The sequence below is a fragment of the Cygnus atratus genome, chromosome 12 (genome assembly GCF_013377495.2).
Source record: "Cygnus atratus isolate AKBS03 ecotype Queensland, Australia chromosome 12, CAtr_DNAZoo_HiC_assembly, whole genome shotgun sequence".
Lineage (NCBI taxonomy): Eukaryota > Metazoa > Chordata > Aves > Anseriformes > Anatidae > Cygnus > Cygnus atratus.
In genome coordinates this window covers 19,147,462-19,167,093 of record NC_066373.1, presented here as the reverse complement: position 1 = coordinate 19,167,093, position 19,632 = coordinate 19,147,462, and the positions used below count along the sequence as shown (strand labels likewise).

Genomic DNA, 19,632 nt, shown 5'->3' with positions numbered 1-19,632 from the left:
GGTATGTTGCTGATTGATGTACTAAAACCTTGCCAGCTTCCTCAGAAAGATGATTACCCCCAAATAATGACTGCCATTAACATCTGAAAAATACTTACAGAGAAAACAAATATCCTTGTTTACATTCAGCCTTGTTCACTTCTCAACCCATTTTTGCTCGCTGGTTTTCTTGATGGTATATTTCAGAAGGGATTCTCTGACTGTATTTGTCTTCTAAAACTGAAATTTTGATTTAACAGATAGATACCCCATACATTTACTATAGTTCTATATGTTGTCTCTCTGTCATACATTATTTCTTTGGTCTCCCTGACAAAAAGATGAGACCTTCACTATATATATATATTTATTATTATTAATTAAATTCTTAGCTATGACAACTTTGTTAAGATTTCTTTTTCAAATGCTGGTGGAATTCTGACAATTCTCATATTTTCTTTATACTCACGGTGGGTAGGTACATGTACTTTTAGAAAGAATGTAATGAAAAAAATGAATCACCTGATTAAATCACCTGATCCACTTTTCCTAGTGGACTTCCAGAAAAGGCTGTGTCTTTATGTCTATTACCATTTTTCTAGTCTCCATTATGTACTACAAAAACATTCTTTTGATTTTGTTATGTGTATATGGGCTACGCAAAGCTGTTAATGTTTGATGTCTCCACTCCTTTCAGCTTGAATGTAGTTATTCTATGCATAAACATAGGCAATATCAGGAAGGCCCCAAGCTGACCGCAGTAAAAAGCTATTGAGTATAATGTTTGTTCAAATGTTCACTTTCATTTGCTTCTGAATTTTCTTATTATAAAATAAAGAAATATTGAGCTTAGAAAAATGTTTAAAACTCCTGTTATAAAATCATAATATGAATTAAGTTTTAGTAATAAGGGGCTTGTCACCTAAAACAACCCAAATAAGGAAAAAAGTACAGCTTTCTGTTGGGTTTAACTGATACATTTATGTTGTTTTGCCCACAGCTTAGTTGCATTTTTACGGTTTATTCTGATACACTGTAAGAAATTAAGGTTATTCCTTTAATATGTAAGTATTACAAAATTATATCAGTTGAAGTAATACTAGGCATGCATAATTTAATATAACTCAAATAAGAATCAAGTAATGAATAATGAGATAACTCCCTCTTGCTTTTTGTGGTTGATACATCAATTTTGCATGCCTTTACTAAAAGTAGAATAAGGAAGGATCTTTATATGGCTCCTATATTACTGTTTTATCTTTATATAAACATAGGAAAAGCATTACAGAAAGCAGTATTAGCCAATCAATACAAATGATCTGTTGGGGTCTTATTGAAATAAATAAATAGTAAAGTGTCCATAAGCAATCTGAAGATTTTAAAAATACTATAGATTTTGTAGATAAGAAAAATAATAGGAGTAATAAGCTAAAAATAAGACCTAAAACAAGAAACAAGTTTTTGCTGAGTTTTGAAACTGTGCAGATAGGCAGGGCCCCTGTGGTGCTTTGCAGAAGTCAAGAGTTGGACCCATGCATCTCAGTCGTTTGAAGAAAGGAAGAAAAGAATAAAAGCAATAGAAATAATGATCATATTTTATGAATCTTGCTTTCTAATTAAAGTAGAATGCAGACAGCTTCCTATGTGAGTATAAGGAAGTCATATATAGGTTTTCTTCAGTTTTTGTGATTATTTCTCACAGGCTTACTTCCATTTGGGAGTCAATGACAAACTGGGATTATCTGGAAGACCGGACAGGCCTATAGGATGCCTTGGAACATCAAAGGTTGTTGCAAGAAATTTTCTAATTTTTATGTAATTGTTATTAATGTCTATTTCAGATAAACATTGCATTAGTCTCTGAACTGTTTTAAACAGAATTTAAGTGTAATTTTATTTTACGCATGTCTTACTTTTAAAGTCTTTTTAACATATTTTGCTATTAAGAATGCACATGCTCCATCTTACTATTAAAACTGTCATGTTTTTTAGGCATCTAGCTACAGTAAAACTTGGCCAAAACAGAGTTAGTGGTGAAGTGAGACAGTTTAACTGGAATACAGTGTAGATCTGCATACCTTATAAAAACCAGAGTGCTTAAAACTAGATATGTAGGTTTTTTTGTTTGTTTTTGTTTTAATACAACTGTTCTACATTCATTATTTCTTTGATAGTTTCAAAATACCTTTTTTTCCTTTTCAGCTGCTTTAATGTTTCAAATATTTTAAATTTTTAAATTTTTTATTTTAAATTTTTCTATGATTCTAAAGAAAAGATTAATGGAAGCTTTATCTCCCAATAGATTTATCGAATACTAGGAAAGACCGTAGTTTGCTACTCAATCATTTTTGATCTAAGTGATTTCTACATGTCTCAGGATGTTATGATGCTGATTGATGACATTAAGGTAAGACAGATCTGTCTTAACTTTTCCCTTGAAAAACTGACAAAAATAGAGTCTGTAGAAGAATAAACTGTGGAGTTAGATAAAATACAAATGTGCAAGGTGAACACTGTAGTATGTATTCTTCTAATACAAAAATAAACTTGCAGTTCATGTTGGAAAGAGTATTAAGATGAATATTTTATCAGCCCAGTATGAATTCTAGCTAGTATCTTTATCTAACAAAAGAAACTCACCTTAAAGTGATTAGGAATGCTGTAGTGCAGCAGGCAAATTATCCTTTGTTTCTTTGGGAAAACAGATGTTTGAGGCTGCAAAAAGGAGTGAGACTGGACTGCTTATGGGAAATATGAAAGCTTCATCTGGAGGAAATATTACTAAACTTTGCACAAATATTAAAAATTGCCGTTCTTACCCAACTTAAAGGATGACAGCAGTGTGCAGCTTACCTGCTAAGTCCCCCGGGCTTGAGCAACTACTTCCAGTGCATGGAAGGTGGCACTGGTTATTCCATGCAGTGATTCAGGACTTGGATTCCTGTGCATACTTCCTAGGACATAACATGTAGTCTGTCTACAGATTTAGTCTGTGATCAGGAGTGTTTTCAGAAAATCTGTGAATAAGCAGTACTTGAAAACAACATGTTCTTTGATGAAATCTATAACTCTTGGTGTTTTATTTATTAGCCAAGTTTTTTGTAGCCTCTTGGGTTTTTCAGTGCTGTTACTTTAAGATATCTCTTCTAATATCTTGGATTGTGTATTCTAGTACATTGTGCTTGTGTATTTTTTTGTGACTAACATGACTTTCTTACCTAGAATGCACTGCAGTTCATTAAGCAATACTGGAAAATGCATGGTCGTCCACTGTTTGTTGTACTTATCCGTGAAGACAATATAAGGTAGAGAAAGATAAAAGCATCATTTTCAGTGTCATTTTTACCTCGTTGGAAAATTAATGGGGCTCTGTTTAAAATTTCAGAGGGAGCAGATTCAATCCGATATTAGATATGTTGGCAGCCTTTAAAAAGGGGATTGTTGGAGGAGTGAAAGTTCATGTCGACAGAGTACAGGTATGATGTTTTTCCTGAATGGAGTGTTCTTATTTCCTAATATTGGTAAATATATTCTTATTACTTGTGCTTTTCATGGGACTTCTGAACATTTTACTTGGCATCATAAAATTAAGAAGTCAAGGACCAAGACGTTTGGTACAGTTTTTCTTTTATCTCTGAAATAACATGGGCTTATTTTAATTCCTTTTGATGAGTCTTTTGAAGGCGTTAATCTTCACAGAGGATTTTCAGAAGGGAGAAAGGTTTTTTGTATGTTCAGATGTCTTGTGAAATTACCACCAAAGAAAAAAATCCATGATGTCAAGCGTTAAAGGATTTCTTTTGATTTGATAATCAACAGGAAAAAAGGTATTTCACATATATTAAAATTTTTAGAAGAACAAAGGTCTATTTTTTTAACATCTTTGGTGTTTCAATTTATCTTAAAGTAGGAACGTTGCTTCATTAAAATGTGAAAATTACTGAGTCAGGTGCTGTTTTTAGGTACTTACACATGCTGTCTTAGTTTACTCCTATTGAAGAAACCCTCTTTTTGTTAGAGGGAGGACCAAAGACAGATAAAGAACCTGTGGAAATAATGGAAAAACAAATATTTGGCTTTAATGCAACTTTAAAAAAATAAAAACTACTAATAAAAAAAAAAAAGTGTGAGATATGATGCTTTAATTTTTTACCGTGAGCTCCCTAAGTTTTAATCTGTTAACTAAAGCCATGATTTACCATTGAAACTAGTTAAGTGATCTAATGCCTTTGGCACTTAGAGGAAGCCATATGCCCTGTGCTCTGTGAGTTGGGCGTGAACCAGAGCCAGGAGAGGAACTGCATGGGTAGGAGTGCAAGAGAGGGGAGGAAGGATTGCAAATGCCTGCCTCAGGCTGTCTTCTGGTGCCAGATTAAGGTTGCAGTTATTTGAATTTTTCCATTGATGACTGGTCTAGCAGAGGCATTATCTACCTTCCCAGCTTTGTCACTGGTTATTGTCATTGCTTCAGTTCTGATGAATTTGTGTATAACCATGCTCTAACCCAAAACTTCAAAATGATCTGTTGGAAAGCAAAATGAAGCCAGATTTGGTTTACGACAGCTAATGTTGCAGAATTGAAGGGCTTATAACTTTTGTAGATAGACAAAATGGGTAGGATTATGCAGAAATCACTTCCAAGGTTCCCAGGGATCTGCTACTGAGAGACTCGTTAGTGTAACAGGGCTGTAATGTAAATACAGTTATATACTTGTTCAACCCCCCTGAAGACTTCTGAATGAAATCTATTAAAAAAAATTTTAAAATGCCCTATGCTTTTTCCAGAGAGAAATCCTTACCACATCCATAAATACTAACATCTCCTTATGTAAAACTACAATAGTTTTAGTTATGTTGTAGCATATTAATTATTAAGATATAATTCCTGTTATGGCAGTAGGCAAAGGATATATAAAATGGTTTGGGTTAGGTGGAAATTGCCTTGCATCTCTTACTTATTGTTAACTTCCCTTTCTACTTCACAGCTTTCCAAAACCTTTACTTCTCATCCCCTTTTTATAAAGGGATGGTACATGTTGGTGGTCAGTGCAATTATTGGTGGAATATAGTATGCTTTCGCTATCAGTTTAGACATTATCTCTCAATTTTAATGCATACTTGTCATGTTTTGGAAAGAGTCTCATTTCATTATGGGGGAGGAGTTGGGGCAAGAACAAGGGATGTGTCTAACTTGTGGTGTTTTCTTAAATAATTCATGCATTCCAACAAAAGATATATTGAATCTTTGTGAAGTCTTCATCCACTTCATTTAGATGCGTATGTCTAAAAGTGCTTAGAGATAGGATGTGTGTCTCAAATTGGATGAATGCTCCTTTTTCTTGTAAAATACACAAAATGTGATTTCATTTAAAAATGTGTAGCCTTTTAACACTTCTTTTTTTTCAGTCATCTTACAGTATCAATATTTTACTGCAAACTTGTGTACAATGAAAATGGAATTTAAGCATTTGTAGTGCGCTCAATTTTGTTTAGCTACTGAGAATCATCAAAAAGCATTCTTAAAAATATTGTAGTATAATGTGTTTCATAAAAAATTGGAGTGAATTAATTGTAATTATCATTATACATCATATATATGAAACACTGAGTTTCAGGTTTGTAATATTCTGAGACAGAAATAATCATAAGCTGCACTTGATCTGTACACTTCAGGGCAGGCATGCTTGCGTTAAGAAATGACTACAGAGTAGAAAGTGCTATTATTTTGTGTTTTCCTGAAAGACCAGTAAGACTGACAGGAAAAGTAGCCATCCTTCAGACGTACCTGAAACAACAAACATTACGATCCAGAACAGGAGTATCATGCTGGACTCTAAGGAATGTGAATCCTTGATCTCAGGTATTTTCGTCAGATGTGCTTTTTTGGGGGAGCAGAGCTGGATATTGGTAGGTTAAGGTGTATGTTGCAGGCAAAAGAACAGCAGAACCCCAGCAAAAAAGAGAAAGCAGCCCAAAGAGACTTCTCTTGTCCTAAGTGAGATCTTAAGAAAAAAGGAAAAACACTGTGGAATTGTAAGAATACTTGGAACTGTAAAGAAACTACTTTCCAAATGGAAACCACCAGCAACATATGGAGAACGTGGCTCCTAGATCAAACAACAACTATATACTTATGTACGTTTCTGCATCTTTTTAAAATTTAATTGTCAAATTTTTCATTTCAGACGCTAATATCTGGAGCAGTTGTTGAGCAACTTGACTTCCTAAGAATCACTGAAACAGAAGAGTAAGGCTATGTGTAAATAATAATGGTGAAGTATTTGATAATTAAAATGTTTTTTGAACTGTGAAGAAATGAAATACTTATTTTTCAGGGTTCCTGTATTTAAGAGTTTGGAGGAGCTGGATCTTCCAAAACATTCAAAAGTCAAGAGACAGTCTAGTACTCCAAATGTTTCTGAACTTGAGCAGCAACCAGACGTAAATATTAATGACTGGAAAAACAAGTCAACGTACGAGATTCTGCAGAAACTTAATGTAAGAAAACTTGATAAAAATGCAGTGTAACTTCATTCTCATGAAATAACATACTGTATGCTGGTACATAGTGGCCTAATTAGATCAACATGATTACTGCTATGGTTCAGTGTTAATAATATGGCTAGTAACATAAAACGTCTGATGTGCCTCTTCATACTTATCAGTACTTTCTGGCTTGTCATGCTGTAACTTTTGGCTTCCATTTCCCCCAGCTATCCAAATCTTCTGGTAATAAATGACCATCTAAAAGGGGATCAATTTGTCATGCATCTTATGAATAAATACTTTATTTCTAGACTGAAGTCCAAAAGACTTCAACAGTTGATGTTCACTGATAAACTGATAACTTCTTAATGATATTGAGGGAAAGTCCCAATCTGTTGTTTTTCCTGTATCTAGAAGAAAACTACCAGTGACTGTTTCTAGATCCAGTGCTCAGCAGGAGCACAGAAAATACTCTATATGGTTCCCTATGATATTACTAGAATTTCAGCTGTAAATGACAGGACCCACGAGCAGAAAATTGGGAAACATTTCTGAGGCCAAATTATTACAGGCCTTTTGTTTTCACTTTATATTTTTAATAGCTTTTCTGTTTTTTGCTTCACTGAAAATCTGAAGGCTATTTGTGGTTATGTTGTTGCTGTTTTTTTAAGGACTGCAATTGCCTTGCAAGTCAAGCATTACTTTCAAGTATATTGCTTAAAAGGGAAGGACCGAATTTTATCACCAAGGAAGGTAAGAGCTTCTGTCATTTGAGTATCCTGAATATTTCAGGAAGCAGCTGTATTTTTAGTTGTAACGAACATGAATAATGGCTATGCATGCAAGCAGTTCTGTAGCTATTTTCTTTGCCATTAAAGCAATTGCTGCATTAAATGGGACATGCAAATTCACAGTGTCGTGAGGAATGAGCTGCTAAGCATATGAACTCTTCTATATTGTATGCAGTTGCTGTATCTGTTTGTAATTCTGAACACATGCATGTAAGAAATAGGGGATTTGACCTTGTATATAAAACTGAAACTAAAGACAAATTTGCACATTTGTAACATTTAGTCTGAAATGTGTGAAACTATATTGAATCTTTCATTTTAATCTTAGGTAATTAGTTGTTATTTCAATATGTCTGTAAAGTTTATTCTACTTGAATTTTATATTATGGCATTGTGTTAGAGCACAAGATTTAAATTCATGTAAAATAATCTAGAACAGGCTACTTGGACTTGCAGCTCGTGCTGCAAGGTTGTTTTGCTTTGTTTTTTCCCCCAGACTTTGTTAGCTACCTCATACTATGTATGAGTACTTCTTGGAAAAAGAGGAACATTAAGATTCAATAATACTCATTTAGTTATTCCTCAAGCAATGTAACTTAGCACTTCATGTTATAGATCCCTGCTTCATAATTTTGATAGAGGACAGCTGTTTCTTGTGATGAAGAATTGTCGTTTTTATATAAATACACATTATATTAGTACTGCTGTATTAAGAATGTCATAGAAAACAATGTAAAGTGGAGTAAAAATCATTGGTCGATACACAGTGTGTTGTTGAAATACAATGTCAATCCAAAGTCATGGTCTGAGCACATGCAGCAGGCTTTTCACCACCACTGCCTGTACTGTTGTTGGACTTCAAGAGCCTCAGTAGCTTTCTTTGGTTCTTAGTAGGTTGTGTCCTTCCTCGCTCTGGGAACAACTTGAGGCAGACTTACTATGTAAGCAACCAGCATAACCGCGTTTGACCACTGACACCATTTAGGTCAAAGAAGTACTGTTGTGCCTCTGACTGTTCAGACCTAACTTGTATAGACATCTTGTGCAATCCAATATGGAACAGTAGATGGTGATAACCTCTTTAATATGCACCTTGCTTTAAACAGTCTGAGTCGCTGACTAAAGGTTCCTGTCCTCTTACAGCTAGAGATTACTGAAATTGACATTAAATAATCACACAATCAATAAAAAATAAATCTGAAATTAAAAGCTGAAGAACCTTGGGTGTTCCAGCTGACAGGCACTAGTTATGATTTTGAGTCAACTTCCACTGTTGTTGTTACAGATGAATTTACTGTTTACCAGTGTCTGGCATCAGAAACACTGACATTCCATCTGAGAACTTAAAATCTAGAAGCTAACTGAAGCTTAAGTAATATGTTTGTCACCATTTTTACTTTTAACATAATGGTTCCCACTTGATCCCTGTAAAACTGAAAAGATATCATTACACCAAGCTGATGCAATATGATCAGCTGTGGACTGACACAAGAATGGTATCTCTTCTTATTAATGTAATATCCCTCTCTACTTTGTCTTTTCCAAATGCTGGACTGTCTGCTTTGACTTTGAAGCAGTGCTCCTCTCATTTTCTGCCATCTTTTTAAGGTCATTTTTGTACAGCATCATGCTAGTTTAATATATAGCACTTAACAAAATGTTCTCTTTGTTTTTGGCAGACAGAAAATCAGCTTGGAGAGGGAGAGTAGTAATGCAGTAATAATTATGTCCTGTGTATGTGTCAAATATTCCCAGTACTTTGCAAAAGTAATAATTAGCTTCACTGGAGTAGTGCTGTAATGCACCTGAATACCAAAGCTAGATCACACTGTACCTTTGGTATCTTTGTGGTCACTTTGTTTTAGTAATTCAGGGTAGAGCCACAAAGCAGTGCAAACCCCTCTCTTTCATACTCTCCCAGCTTCCTGTAAAAGGAAAGCCTCAAGTCTCAGATGATTAATCAGGTGATCTATTGTTCATATACAAAGTTGAAAGCAATTCATATTTTGGATATCAGCAATGACAACCTTTGTCCAAACATAGCATCACTTGAATGAACTACACTGTCATACACAAGACATGACTGATGCTGCTTTAGCACAAGAAAGTGTAGAAAGATCTGCTCCATCCCATAACCAAAACATAATCTGCAGTTCGATGAGGATGTACCTTACCATGGAGATGTACCTTCTAGGCCAAATCATTGCATAAATTAATTTTCCCAATATATCTCAACAATGAGCTATGTCATAAGTCTTTCTACAGCAGGAGCAGAAAGTCCAGCTGAAGTTCGGTTTGGCTTCTTGTGTAACAGCATACAATTGAATGATAGGGGACTTAATTGTATCTAAGTTTTATATGTTAAGCACAATACGTAAGTGCTTTGCTAAAGCAGATTCAGAATTATCTGGTCTAATCAAAATTACCTTATTGATATTAAAAGGAAAAGTATGCATGTCTTTAATGTGGATTTTTGTTTTTTGTTTGATTTTGTTTTTTGATTTTTTATTTTTTAATAAATGTGTTTAGGTACTGTTTGTGAACATATTGAAAGAATCTATAGACGAGCCGGCAGCAAAAAACTCTGGTTTGTATACAGATGTCATTATGTTCCTTTTGGTTTACACCTTTTTTTTTTTCCTAATGTGTTTATAGAAAGTAAAGCTGGTTCCTTACATGCTTAGAGGAGGGGGAAAAAAGGACGATCTTACTGACAATACTGTATTGTTTCATTGCAGCTGAAGATCTTGTCTGTAATGCTTAAACAAAAATAAGAATTATTTCCTTGGCATTGTTTTTTGAAATAAAGAATAGCAAGCTGTTTTTGTTATGAGAATTATTGCAGATGTACAGTTCTAGTTAAGCTCAAATAATGAGAAAAAATAAGAATACTAATATTCTTATTTCTTACATGGTAGGTAAAATAATTCTAGTAGCTTTCTGTAGCAAGGCTGGTGACCAAATACAAATCAGTTAAGTTGATACACTTATGCAGTTTGCTTACTCCGCCTGAAGTAATTTATTTTGAGCCTGACTTTGTCACAATAACTTCAGAAGGTTTCAGAAACTAGGCTAGTATTTACATGTTGTTAATTAATTACTTTGCCTTGAAGCTCAGTAGAAATGTCATTTCTTATTAACAAAGAAATGAGTTGAGCCTGTCCTGAATTCTGTTCTCTCGCTCTGTAAGTACTCGTAACAGATGAGACTATAAATTTAAAAACCATTTTTCATTTTAGTTAGTTCATGTAGTGAAATGGGCCTTTGCCAATAATAAGGTAGAACCAAAATACCTTGGTTGTGTTTTTTAAGGAATAAAAACCAAACGTATTTTAGAAACAAAATATGTAAACTGTTTTTCATTTCTCTTCCATGATTGCCATGTGACATACATATAGGTTGGTGTTGCGCTACAGTGCTGCATTTGCACAGAAATTTTCTTCTTCTATAGCCCCACATATTACTACTTTACTGGTACATGGGAAACAGGTAAAGTGCCCAGAGGTCTGAAATGGAACTCCATGAGATTTTTTGGCTTTTTTGCATTTTGATGGTATCAGCTAATGCATTTTTGAGATGCTTTGCTCTTGATCTTAAAAAGTGCGTAGCAATATTCACAGGAATCAACATCGACTGTTTGAATTTTATACTAACACTATAGGATATTACAACTCTTTCATTAGCTCTGCTGATGAATGATTCTTAGCAACCTCAAAGCCTGTGCTAGAAAAGCTTGAATACAGGTCTACTAAGTTTGCTTTTTATCAGGAAAAATTATAATTAAAGATACTTATATCTTTAAACGTCTTGTTGATATATGAATTTTTTTTTTTACACACAGCCCATCTGAAACCAAGCAGTTTACGCAAGTCTCTTTATTACATGCAGTACATGTAAAACATTACCTCTCTGTGGAAAAGAAACCAAACCCTTCGTGTTACATGTTGTACTTTCTCTTGCAACATCTTTGTGACATGGCCTAAAAAGTTACCTTATATTTGTTTGCTTATCTTGCAAAATGAAGAAAATGTCACAAAAGAGAAGTTGGCATTTCATGTTTTTCAAGATGATGCGGAGAAAAGAACAGGCTTTTTATGGCATCTGTAGTTTAATGAGTTCTAAGTAATTTATTTTTGATCCATTAACCTATATCTAGACTAAAAAATGAAAATCTAGACAATAGAATATAAAAATCTGATCTGAATTCCACATTATAAATATTGTATGTATTCAGTTAATTTGGGGATCTATGAACGCTGTGGCAGACTTCAAAATTATATATGAATTCATTAAACTAGCTTTTGATATGTAGTGGGATTGCTCTGTTTTCTGCCCTCAGGTCTGTTGTGCGCTTCGCAGCAAGTCTTTTAGGTAAACTAGTGGACAGCCTTGCACCATCTATTACTAATGTTTTAGTTCAGGGCAAGCAGGTAAGTCTTTAATTTTCAGAAATGTATTAAGGAGTGATAACAGAAAATAAATAAATGGCCTTTTTCATTTTGAAGGCTGCAGATGCTTCTTTTAAAAGTACCCAATAGTTTAAAATATCCTTTCTGAAGAAGAAAAAGCTAGAGAAAATCAAGATATATTTAATATTTGGATATACTATAGGCTAATAAATTTTTATAGATTTTAGTTTTCTGCTCCAAACAGTTTTTAATCATCATTTCTTTCCTTCCTACAGAGGACTTTTAAATTTTTCTCCCAGTACAGTAATATTAATTAATTTTATGCAGAGCTATTTCCAAGTAGTAGTAAGTGAATATTATGTATTTTTAGAATAAAATATATATGTATATGCAATGCTACTATGACAGATTTGTCCCTATTATACTCCAGACTGAGGTCTGGGTGTGTGCCTCTAGCACTGTGCAGGTATAGAGGAAGGTGCATCTGCATGTAGCATGATTTTCAGCTGTTTATCTTCAAGTTTTTAACCAAACTTGCATTTGTCAATCCCTTTATAATAAATATCTTTATTATAGGAGAAAAATTAGTGTTATTGTGTTTCACTGACACTAGATTAAAAGCAAATTAAAATTTTATTTGTTAATTTTTATTTTATTTTATTCTTGTGGTTGAACAATCCAGTACCAGCATTATAATATAGTTTCTTAAAATGAAGGCTGTAACTTCTGGGATGCTATTAGAAATAAGAAAAAATTCAGAATTAAGCAAATTCCTGTTTTTAAGTAAACTCCACAGCTTAATGCCAGAAATGAAAGAACATCTAAATCTGCTGTCCAGGCTTGATTATACACCCAATTTTGAACCCAAAGCAACGCTCTTGCACTTCTGTTTCCATATGGGAAAAAAATGTCCATATTTACTGTGGTCTTTACTGAATTTTGTTATTTTAATAGCATCCGCCTAACACTGTTAGCAATTGTCAAGAACTGACATCCAATTATTTTTGTGTTGTGAAACTTGTGCATGAAAAGCAGAGCTCATGAAGTTTAGTTTATGAATTCCTTCTATGGTGCTTTTATTCCTGTCTAAATCCTCTGAATTGTCTTCAATATACTGCAGGTGACACTTGGAGCTTTTGGCCAAGAGGAAGAAGTCATTTCTAATCCCTTATCTCCAGGAGTCATTAAGAACATCATCTATGAAAAATGTCATTTACAAGATGAAAGAGAAGCTGTGGTTCAGCAGGAACTCGTCATCCATATTGGTTGGATCATCTCAAATTCACCTGAACTTTTCAGTGGCATGCTGAAGATACGAATTGGGTCAGTAAAGTATCTGTTTTGCTTACTACTAGTATTGCAGGGGAATATACATGCTTCAACAGAGATTGTTGTTACATTGCAAAAAAAGGTTATATATAATATGATGCAGCAAAACGGGTATGCTTCAATTTTACATTTCTAGGAAGCCAGCTTTAAATTATCATGCCAAAAGTGGGTACACAACTGGCCTTATGTTTGCCAGTCAACAGTATAAAGTGGAGGAAGGGTGGTCCTTACAATGCCTTATTTGAAGCTTTCCGCTAATGTGGTGAACTGTAGGATTTCTAAATGCTTGATCTTTATCAGGTTAGGGCTTCAAAACCAAAAACACTGTAGTGGGATTTTACAGATGCATGTTGACAATAAATGGTTAGTAGTAAGCATGCTACCTCCAGGTCACCCTGTCCTGCCAGTAGTCAACAGGCACAATGGTCTAGCTGGCTCACCTAGCAGATGGTGGCAGTAAAGCCTTTCAACGCTTTTTGCTTGCTCAAGCAGGTTCCTATGTACGTAGGTTTGGGGCAAATGGGTGAAGTGGGGAGACTTTATAAATGCAACAATCTAGGAAAGATACAGCATGAATTTGATTCCCTTCTGAAATGAAAAAAATTCTCCAAGACAAGATATGCTTGTAGTTGCATTCTGTAGTTTCCAGTAAGTGCTGAGCTTTTAATATAGTTTTAATATAATGAGCTTGAAATATAGTTTTGTCTAATTCAGTCTTAAAAGTCCAGTAACCATGAGCAACAAATCCCTTGGAGACAGTGTTTCACGATACTTAAACTATTTCTTTTCAGAGCTTCAGCACAATAAGCTGCATAAAAAGACAGCTTGTTCTTCTACAGCGTTGTCTGTAATGGGAACTTCAGGTAACAAAAGCTTTCTGTAGTTCAAATGCATGTAGCATTTAAGACATCCCTAGAGTATTGTAAGGCACCTAGGTAGTGAATCTGAGTAGCCAGCATCTGGCATAATGAAGACATAGTTCAAGAGCAGATCTCTACAAACATGCATCTGCCGTGGTAAAGAAAAACCTGATTGATCCTATAATGTGATGCTAAAAGTCTTTTATTCTAGAAAACAAAAAATTAGTATCCTTATTACAAACATGCACAATGCTTCTTGACTGCTTATCAAGGTTAAGCTATATGTAGCTTAGGAACCACAAACATGATTCAAGCCTGAAACATCATTTACCAAATTGAGTGTTCTTTTTAGTTCTTTGATAATATGACTACAAATAGTTCATGCTTCAGTGCTATCATATTCCATGGTATCTGCATTTACATTGCTATCTACAGTAATTATTTTTTCACAGTTAGGAACAGACATGCATTTGGCTAAGTACCTCTTTGAAGAGGACAGGTGCTAGTGACTGAACTTTACAGAATTAGTGAGCATCCTTTAAGATTAGAACTTAAGTGTTCCATATTTTTTGATGGGGGAAAACATGACATTTCAGCACTGGAGGTAGATACCAGCAGTCTTTTCTCTACCATGTAAGATTCCTGTTACTACATTAGAAGTACTTTCCAGTCATTATAAAACCAAACCCTTCTCAATCAAATCATCTGTTACATCTAACTGCAAGTACATCTTTCACTTAAATACACTTTCTGTAGCCTCTACAGGTCCATGTTACTCCTCTTCCCCTTCCTCATTCTCTGCAACTAATCCCTTTTTTCAGTTTTTTGTTTTCTTTCTTCCAAGCTTAATTCTAGAGATTCAGTTTCCTTTTAGTCTAGTGTTATCACCCACTCCAGTGAGCAGAATTATTAACCTTCTCACAGAACGAGCATTCCAGTTTGATAATGATTTGATTTAGTGTCTTGTTATTGATTTGTTTTCAGGGTTTCATGCTGAAATAGATAAAAGTTCTTGACAGTCCTATTACTGTAAAAACCTCCAATCAACTGACTTCTACCCACCCCTTATCTGTGAAGTTTGGTAGGAGGTCCACTCTTCGCTTTGCTATGTCACATAGGCAACTGCCAACAGAAAAGACCACTGAATGACTTGCATAGAGATGTATTTGAGAAAAACACAAGAACAAAACAATTCCAGCCAGTTCTGTTTGTTAATCTTAGTAACAAGAGATGAATGCTATTCACACAGTAAACTAAATAAAACCAGTATGTTCTGGACAATGTAGTACGCCCATGTTGCCTCATATTCTCCTCATATCCTGTACCTTCAGTGAATGATCCTAGAAACCTCAAATGTAAAACCATGTTGAATTGGTTGGCCTGACATCTCAAAATTCTATGCAGTTATTAAAAAATCCCTCAGTAAAAGAAGTCTGTGACTTTACTTAGGGAAACAAAAAATTCTTTGTAGGTCAAGTAGTAACATACCTGCAGAATGTGGCTATATTGCTGACAAGGTAAATATTTTAGCAATACTTCACTTTTCTCTCTGATACACAGAGTAAAACAGCTCTTTGACATATCCCAGACTTGATTGGGTGTTATATGATAGACTATATGAAGAAAAACTGGTGAAGTTTCTTTACCCTTTTGACAGAAATAGCTACTTGAACTGAAACAATGTAGATGTTCAGTTACTCTGCTTCATATGTATTATTTCATCTTTAATATTACATTTGAAGCTGCAGCATTGTTTTATATTACGTGCAGAAGAAAAATCAGCATTTTCCTTCAACAGCTTGCAAAGTCCTGCTTCTCATGTCCCTAAGGTTGAAAAATCATCAGTTTTCATGTTTTAATTTAATCTTTTTTTTTCAAAAAGGAGTAGCAAAAGTGTGCTAGACTGCAAAAAGGGGCTTCAAAGGCTAAAACTATTAATAAGCCTTGAAGTTTTTTTCAATGTAAAACAATTTAATTTTCTTTCCTAAGCTCATCGGAAGAATGCACATACTGTCAAGACCATAATTTTGAGTAGGAATTATAACATCAGAAGTCAGGTAAATTGTTTTAATGAACGTGGGATGTAGGAAGATATGTAGTGAATATACCTTCCCTGTGAAAACTATGCTTCAGAACCTGTTTCTTAAAATCTATGCAATATGATATAAACTGAAAGTCGTAAGGCAAACAAATGCAAAATCTGAGGAAATTCCACAAAACAGTAAGAACAGCAGAGTATATGATACTATAACCACGTCCTGACAGCAAAAGAATACAAACAGGATGACATGGAATTTTCCTGAGGTATTTTACTGGAATAAATTTCTATCTTTGCAAATGTTGTATTTAATTAATGAATCTTTTCCTCCCTTTACTTCAGATGGATTATCCATGCTATGAAGTATGAATTGAAATTCCGTGCCGGAGATATGCCAGCCAAGGACCTGTACCAGATGTCCCCTAGTGAAGTGAAGCAGCTTTTGCTGGATATTCTTCAACCACAGCAGCAGGGGAGGTAATGAGATGTGTGGAGTTTGTGTCACCTGTTCTCATTCCTAATAGACTGTTCAAGTAATTTGCATTTCTGAAATACTTTGTATACATCTTAAATCAGCAGGTATCTGCAATCAGTAACACTTATTTAAGGAGAGGTAGCAAAGGTGCACTTTTTCATTCTTTCACCTGTGTCCAAGTTTTACAGCTGTTTCTTTTGTAGCACAGCTTCATTTTTCACCTTTATCCTTGTGGAAGCCTTAACTTATAGTAATAATCTATATAATTTGGCAATACTGTGAAGCATTATATTCCTCAACGTAGGGAAAGGAGTCAGAACTACTCAATACTGCCTACTTAAGTAACTAATCTTAAGGAAGACAAAATTAAGTTTGTCTGCTGTTCAGTGCCTTTTTTTCTAGCTTATATGAATTAAGAACGGATTTTCTCTAGAATACTCGAGAGTGCTTTGCTGCCTGAAACTAGTTAGTTTGGAGAAAAGATTTTAAGTTGCCAAAAAGAGTATTCATTGTGATGCAGGCATGCATGAAAAAAAAGTTAAAATTACAATATTTCCACTTACCTATATTGAAAAGACTGAAGTTTTTTACTTCTACTTAAATTAGATTAAACTTTGGCATATAATACTGCTGATAATTTTTCTAGTCCTTCACTGAATGGATGATGGCAACTACAACCTTCGCTCACATCATAGTACTTTGTTCCTGCTCAATTCAAAATCCACTCTATTTTTTAGATCTATAGTCTTTGACGCTTGAGAAACAAACTCCTTAATGTGGTGTCTGCTCCCTCTTATTTAATTTGTATGATGTAGACTCTCTATAGTCCACTTTACTATATATTCTGTATTTTCTCCCATGCTTTTCAGTGTCTCTGTTGCAGTTATTAATACTAGCTTTCTAGTTGCTGTCTCATGTTGATATTGACGTTATTTCTCTCAAAACCTTAACAAAAGTGTTAACTTGCTTCTAATCAGAGCTCTGCTACAAAGGGGAGCTGTCAGTACTCTTACCTTATGAAAACAGATCCTCTACTAAAAATTTGCAAACTAATGGCGGACAATAACATTTGGGAAAACTTTTCTGTTAAGTATGTGCAGTACTGCTACACAAGACTAATCCTGTACTTTGAAACCACCAATACCAATCATATTGATGGCTGCCAGTTCTTAAAATTCTGTTGCTGGTCTATCAGACATTTTTGTTCCATGCTAATCTACCTTTAGCAATTGTGCTGAAATGCATTTTTCTAACCTGGTATTTGAAGTAGAATGATAGCTGTTTCTAATCCACTACCTACCACATTTTATATTTTATGGATGTAGAATTTCTTTGAGCTATATTTATATAATGAATTGTTTTGCCTACATGGTATGAGGAAACAAATCTTACTATTATAGTTAATAAAGTGGATTTTTTTTTCCTGAGTTTCTAAATTTGCCTGTCATGGGAACCAAACAAATTTTGTTGCTAAATACACAGTGGCTTCTGTTTTATGCAAGTTTTAGTCTTCTGTGACTTAATTGACAGACATGATGAATTCAGCCTATTACCTTTACTGTACTGCAGTAGATAGACTTCATAGCTTTTTTGTGTATGTTTTTTTTTCCCTCCAGGTACATAAAGCACAAACACACACATAAGAATAAAATTCTAACCACTACTTTCTGAACATCTTGATTTTATTCTCCTCAGAGTCTAACATCCCAGGTACACTGTGTACTGCATATGCATCATTAATAGGTGTTTGCTATCACTGCTAACCTTACTGGCTTACACCACAGAACACGTGACTTGGTTCTGAATCTGAAACAGCTTTTTGTTTCAGACTATCAATTTTCTTTGTCCACAGAGGCTGGCTTAACAGACGACAAATAGACGGTTCTCTGAATCGAACTCCTGCTGGATTCTATGACAGGGTGTGGCAGATCTTGGAGAGAACTCCTAATGGTTTAATAGTAGCAGGGAAATTTTTACCACAGGTAAAACATGCACAGATGCTCAATTATTTCTGCTCTACATTAACAATAATACCATTCACCATTAATAGTAATATTTATTGTATGCCATAATATATTACTTCAGGATAATTTGTTCCTTTTCTGATACACATATATTTTTTGAATCATACTTACTTTTTGGTTCTGAGTAAAGTACAATTAGAATAGAATGGAAGTCATTTACTTCTATTAAAACATTCTTGTAGGACTATAAGACTAAAACGCCCTTTCCAAGTCATGGAGTCCAAAGCTGTGCTGTCATGGGCTCTGAAATCTGCTTCCTATTTGATGCTGCAGTGGTCATATTTTTTAGTTGTGTATTATTCATTCAGCAAGCACACAGGCTGTATTGGGGTGGGGAGTGACTTAATGCAAACGATCTTTTCTCTGTAAAAGTATTATTCGTTTTTCAGCAACCAACTTTATCGGATATGACGATGTACGAAATGAATTTTTCCCTCCTAGTTGAAGATATGCTGCAAAATATTGACCAGCCAGAATACAGGCAAATTATTGTAGAGGTATGTGGCCTACAATGGAAGAAATTTCCTAATGTGCATGTGTGTTACTGGTTTAAATAAATAAATAAAATTTGTAGAAATATAATTTTAAATACAAACAATTGCTTCAGTGCTTTCTCCATGCATTTTGTGTGATTAAACTGGTTACTGTTAGCATGCTCAGAATATACTAAGTTTACGATGTTTTCCTTGTTTAGCAAATAAGTAAATACTAATCAGAGTGCCAATACACTTATGAAGACTAATTGTTATATTAAGTCCTTAGCCTGTGCCTTTTCTTAGTGATTTTCCAAGTCTCAGGAATAATTTGCTCTAAAACATCAGTTTGGCCTGCAATAGCTTCTTCTTTCCCATTTTGCTGAGGCTTTCTAGTAAGTTGCTTTGTGTTACTGACTCAACTAACTTTCAGTTTCCTAGGGTTTCAAAGCAAGGGACTTCTTTAAACTCCTTCCCCCACCAGTGCAGCTAATAATGGATACTTTTAGAACAGATCAAGAGCATATGTACCTTTGGTAACTGGCATCTGTGCTGTCAGCAGCGTTCATTGTTAGTTCCCAAGTATGTGTCCCTGATGCCTGCGAGTATTTTCCCCGCAGTAAAATTAATTCAAATCCATCTCAATTCTGGCTAAACAGCTAATGGTCATGCTGCTTGCTGGAACATCCCCAGTTTTTCCTGAAAGAAAACACAGTTATCAAAAACAAAGATGACCAATATAGATTCTACTACCTACTTCTATAGGTC

The 19,632-nt window shown here is 34.6% G+C and overlaps 1 protein-coding gene across 4 annotated transcripts in view; it reads left to right on the top strand.

The window, feature by feature from the left end:
* Positions 1-19,632, top strand: part of PHKB (phosphorylase kinase regulatory subunit beta) — a 75,127-nt gene that overhangs the window by 51,484 nt on the left and 4,011 nt on the right. For all 4 annotated transcript variants that reach the window (XM_050713279.1, XM_035543736.2, XM_035543737.2 and 1 more), the window contains 13 exons: positions 1,682-1,765; positions 2,282-2,386; positions 3,202-3,284; positions 3,365-3,455; positions 6,165-6,226; positions 6,315-6,477; positions 7,137-7,218; positions 9,786-9,843; positions 11,596-11,686; positions 12,786-12,988; positions 16,235-16,369; positions 18,220-18,349; positions 18,781-18,888. In XM_050713279.1, the coding sequence (XP_050569236.1) occupies positions 1,682-1,765; positions 2,282-2,386; positions 3,202-3,284; positions 3,365-3,455; positions 6,165-6,226; positions 6,315-6,477; positions 7,137-7,218; positions 9,786-9,843; positions 11,596-11,686; positions 12,786-12,988; positions 16,235-16,369; positions 18,220-18,349; positions 18,781-18,888 (1,395 nt within the window). The remainder of the gene's footprint in view (positions 1-1,681; positions 1,766-2,281; positions 2,387-3,201; positions 3,285-3,364; positions 3,456-6,164; positions 6,227-6,314; positions 6,478-7,136; positions 7,219-9,785; positions 9,844-11,595; positions 11,687-12,785; positions 12,989-16,234; positions 16,370-18,219; positions 18,350-18,780; positions 18,889-19,632) is intronic.